The 4681-nt window shown below is 53.6% G+C and overlaps 1 protein-coding gene across 1 annotated transcript in view; it reads left to right on the forward strand.

The window, feature by feature from the left end:
- Positions 1 to 2130: 2130 nt before the first annotated feature.
- Positions 2131 to 4681, forward strand: part of Pmar_PMAR028261 (hypothetical protein) — a gene marked incomplete at both ends in the record, with an annotated part of 2820 nt that continues 269 nt past the window's right edge. Inside the window, 8 exons of the mRNA XM_002774210.1 lie at positions 2131 to 2215; positions 2266 to 2462; positions 3166 to 3237; positions 3282 to 3449; positions 3497 to 3604; positions 3651 to 3935; positions 4160 to 4342; positions 4386 to 4572. Coding sequence (XP_002774256.1) covers positions 2131 to 2215; positions 2266 to 2462; positions 3166 to 3237; positions 3282 to 3449; positions 3497 to 3604; positions 3651 to 3935; positions 4160 to 4342; positions 4386 to 4572 — 1285 coding nt within the window. The remainder of the gene's footprint in view (positions 2216 to 2265; positions 2463 to 3165; positions 3238 to 3281; positions 3450 to 3496; positions 3605 to 3650; positions 3936 to 4159; positions 4343 to 4385; positions 4573 to 4681) is intronic.

Here is a 4681-nt window from a genome sequence, read left to right on the forward strand (position 1 = left end):
TGCTTGGGCGGCTCATCCTGTGCTGTATAGAGAGCTGCGGGTTGAGGAAGTGCGGAAGGCCTGGGCTAAGGAGGAAAGACAGAACGCTCACAGACAGGAGTTGCTCAAGCGGCGTCAGCGTGTGGAGGACTGTACGAAGGTCGTCTCCCCTCAGACCACGGCGGTCACCAGTAAAGAGGACTCGACTTCTCCTGTACTCCCCATGACGTTAGATAGAGACTCGATTCGAGAAAAGCCAGAGCGAGGCATGGTTATGGTGACGATGGAGACGGGCACGACCTCAGTGACGTCAAGAGGAGGATTCGTAGCCAACAGCTTCCCGGAAGTACCCCTGAGTCCAGCGGTTCCGATGGAAGACGTCGCCTCGCTACGATCAGTCGGTCCGCCGGTCTCTCCGACGCTACTACAGCGAGGTCAACTGCTAGGTCCGAGGCTGCAAGTGTCGCGGCGGACTAAGCCAACTCCTCGGAGGGGACCGTTCCGCACGGCTGTGCCGCGTCAGGTTAGCGTGGTCCGTAAGAGTCTGAACCTTGTGTATAGCCATTACTCATCTCGACTTTTCGTCGACCACTTTTCGAAGTCATTTAAGCGCAGTGGGAGGATGGAATCATTCAAGAACAGATCCTGTCTAGGGAGGAAGGGTGACGAAAGCCCTTCCAGAGAGCCAACAGACACTCCATTCGAGAAGTCTGTGGACGCCCCCAGGAACCTGGAGGAGGATACCGACACGGGTCACGAGGCGACTCGCAGCTTGGTTGATCATCATAGTGAGACACCTCTCAATGGTATGATCTCTAGCTCTCCGAAGACCAGTCAGGAGCCTGCCTCTCGCGAATACCTCCAGAGTGATGCCGTTGCTGCTCCATTGTCACTCCGTGAACCGTTTCCAACCGGTACGTTGAAGGACTCCAATGGCCTTCCTTCTGGCTTGGATGGTTTGACCAGGCAACGAGACAGCAACCCGTCGAAGGAGGTGGAGAACATGTTCATGAGTTTCGGTGCTAGCATGACGGCGTTCGCTACTAGCCTTATGGCCAGCGTATCATCGCCAGGGGCCACGAGTCATGAACTGGACCGAGGTGGAAGGACTGTTACGTCGACCAGTGGAGACAACCAAATGCCGTTGGAGGACACGGGGAGTTCTATCCGGGACGACCCGGGCCTGACCGACGAACCTGCAGTCTTACCTCCTGCCAGCGTATCGCAAGCCTTCGAAAGTCTGGGTCATGTTGATTCCCACCAGGCGACGAGATCGGCGGACGAAACGTCCACGTTCGATCATATAATAGCCAAATCTATGCGAAGGCGCAGTAAGAGGATCGTAAGGAAGGCCATCAATAGGGTCAAGGCCAGGTCCGAGGGGAAAACTCGAGGTGACAGTCCCCATGGGAGTTCACAGACGCTGCGGTTGAACAGCATATCTGAGACATCTGAGGAGGATGCCGTTGGATTCGCTGAGGCCTCGATAGACAATACGGCCGCGCAAGCTGTCAAGAAAGTGAATGTTCGTCAAGAGAACACCATAGTCGAGCCCAGAGTGGATGTAGCGTCGCGGAAGCGTGAGGAATTGAATGCAGCGCCTCTCGACTCTTCCTTGTCTAGAGAGTATCGAGGCGGTACTCGGAGAGCTCTTGAGTCACTCAATGAAGTTACCCCGTTCAATGGTAAACCACCTCGTGTTAGTGGAAGTAAGATGAGAGCGAGCGCCAACAAGATTCGGAGCCGTACTCACATAGACTCAACTCTGACCATGAGTGCTTCCAAGCTCTACAAGACATTCATTGCGAGCCGAGACGTTGAAGGCGACAGTCCTCTTTCTAACAGGGGTGTCTCGAAAGTCTACATTCAGTCAATGCTACGGGGAATCTCCCAGAGTAGGGCATCAGGCGCCCGACACCAACGCATACTGAGCCGATCCCGCTTCCACGGAAAGGCCTTGGGGTAGTTGCCGTTTGCACTCCCGCTTGTCACATTGCAAAGGCTTGTTGCCATGTAATACTATGCTTGTCGGTGTTGGATCATGAAGAATTGAGTTGAAGTAATCTTGCAATCTTGATATATCTTGCATTTCCTCAATATTCTCGAAACGTTTGACTCCATTGTGAAGTTTCCATTTTTCGTGTTGCAATTATGCAGCAGGAAGGTCCGGCGGTAAGTGGCGTCCAACAGAATCCCGGAGGGCCCCGTTCCGCAGCCATGCCGCCTCCCATGGGCAGTAAGCATCTGTGCAAGTTATGGTCCTTTCCTGTACTCGTCTTGTCGCAGGTCACCCTGGTCCGAACGGTAATCGTGGCGGGCCTATCTTGCCTTTCGAGTACGGCCCTGATGCTGGCCCGTATAGAGATCAAGTCGAGGTCTCCCAGGAGTTGGTACCGATGGTCATTGGGAAGCGAGGCGCTACCATCTCAACTATGAAGCAGCAGACGGGAGCGAACATATACGTAGTGACTGGGTCGGACATTGTAGGAATTTCAGCTCATTCGACTTTTGTCTATTTTTGCTTCCAAGCACATGGAAGTCCCGAATCGTGGAGCAGCGACACGTTCGTACTAAAATGACAGTACTTGACCTGAGCGGGAATGAACGAGATTCGCCATAAGTATTGTGGGAGCAATACGAGTGGGTGTGGCGATGGAATGATGTTGTTACCGCTGTGATAACTATGAAGTTCACCTTGAAATTACATGTGGTGAATGCTGGTCCCTTGCAGTGGTCAATACAGAGATCTGGAGGTCCAGAGTTCTGAGGATCTTTTCAAGGGAAGCAGACAGGGTTCAAGTCAGTCGAGGGAGGATGGTGCTACTAAGGGGTGCGCAATTTCTGCGAAATGAAGCAAGCGGGCCTAGACTATTCCACGGGAGAATATCAGGGAGCGAAAGCGTCTCGGAATTGTTCATGGAGCGGTGAAGTTACCAGTGCGTTGCGATACCATGAATTGAATGAGGGCGTAGTGGATGTGGTCGACGTCATGAGAAGAATGGCGTTGCGGGTCTTCAATGCGGAGTGCCTGGACTGGCAGCGCGCCGGAATTATTCCCGAGTCGAAGCTTCCTGGGAAATGAGCAGCGTTTCCTGCGAGGTCTTGTGTGTTCTTATGTGCATAGGAAATGCCATAGCAACATCTTTCTCGGAAATTTTCGATTTCCTTGATCCTTCATTTTTTCAGGGAGACCAGTCGACTCGTGAACAAGGTTATAGCATCTTCTTCGTTGATGCACAGACTGAGGAGCAGTTGCAGGTCGGCGAGCAACTGGACGTGTGTAGTCGACCTCTTTTGTGTAGGCCGCAGTTGATGCCATTCGGGAGAAGGTATCCCCACTTGAGCCTAAGGAAGGCGAGATCCAAAAATTCTTTGAAATTCCGGACCACAAAGTCCCGGAGGTTCTCGGACCACAGGGAATCGCGTTGGCAAGGATCAAGGAGCGATCGGGAGCCCGACTAGAAATCAAGGTAAAATAGACGGAGCGAAGCGGTTTTTTTGAGCGAATTCACTCAAGGCCATCCTACCGACGGATTACCACGGCCCGGCTAAGAATATGCCCAGGACTGTCAACTGTGTTGGCACTGAGGAAGCTGTGAGCAAATGTGAGGAGCTCGTCAACAAGGTGAGCGCAAATTCCACAGTCAGCGGTGGAGGGCCCCCTTTGTCAGGTCGTATCGGGTACGGTCACTTGCGCGGACTTGATCTCTGAATACGAAGTTGGGCACCCAGAGGTCCGATCTCAGAAGAGACTCAGCTCCTCTCTACCCTATGACGATACGAAGCGTCGTAGAATGGACTATGGCGAGTATCAAGGAGGCTATGATAGCTCCTATAACGCTGGCTACCAGCGCGGTGGGGGGCCGCCAGGTGGTGGGTATGGCGGTCGCGGACCCATGAAGGGCGGAGGAAAGGGTGGCTGGAGCGAAAGCCCTGCTGACTCCTGCATGCTCGAAGTGAGAAGAGGGCATTCGGTCCGTCTCCAGTTTTGAGGAGAGGCATTTTACGCTATTGGGTCTTACGGCGTGAATATTTGATCCAATGCTATTGACCAATTTGTGCAATCAAACAGTGTTATTGACTTCGCTGAAGTGGGCGTTCATAAGTGTTTCCATATCGTGGGTATTCGCTGGGATGAGGGGCATTGCTCCTCTTCTCCTCATTACTGTACGCTCCTCAGGTCCCCTCTAGTGGTGTTGGAGCTATCATTGGTCGTGGTGGCGAGATTATCAACCAGTTGAAAGAGGATGGGCGCTGCGACATACAGATCTCCAAGAGCGGAGGTCCCTACCGAGAAGTGTCCATCCAGGGACCATATGACGGTATCTTGACTGTGGTTGGATTCATCAACGAGAGACTGGCGGTAGGACGTGCTTGAGCTGAGATTTGTCATATTCATTTTTCAGGGTGCTCACACAGTGAAGTCGATGCCAGCCAATGGGCTCCCCCCTTATCTATTTGGTAGTGGAGGTGGCCCCAGTGGCCCTGGCATGGCCCCTCGTGGAGGTCCTCCCATGAGTGGTGGTCCTGGAAGAATGGGTGGTGGTCCGCGGCCTTATATGCAGCAGAGTTCCCCTCCTCCCCGTTCCTATGGTGGACCGCCGCTGTCTGGTGGTGGTATGCAGGGTGGATCCCCGCAGGGCTATTCGACTCCTCCAGCTCCCCAACCTTGGCAGCAGCAGCCTCAGGGCGGCGGGCCTGT

Source organism: Perkinsus marinus, assembly GCF_000006405.1.
Source record: "Perkinsus marinus ATCC 50983 genomic scaffold scf_1104296958686, whole genome shotgun sequence".
NCBI lineage: Eukaryota > Perkinsozoa > Perkinsida > Perkinsidae > Perkinsus > Perkinsus marinus.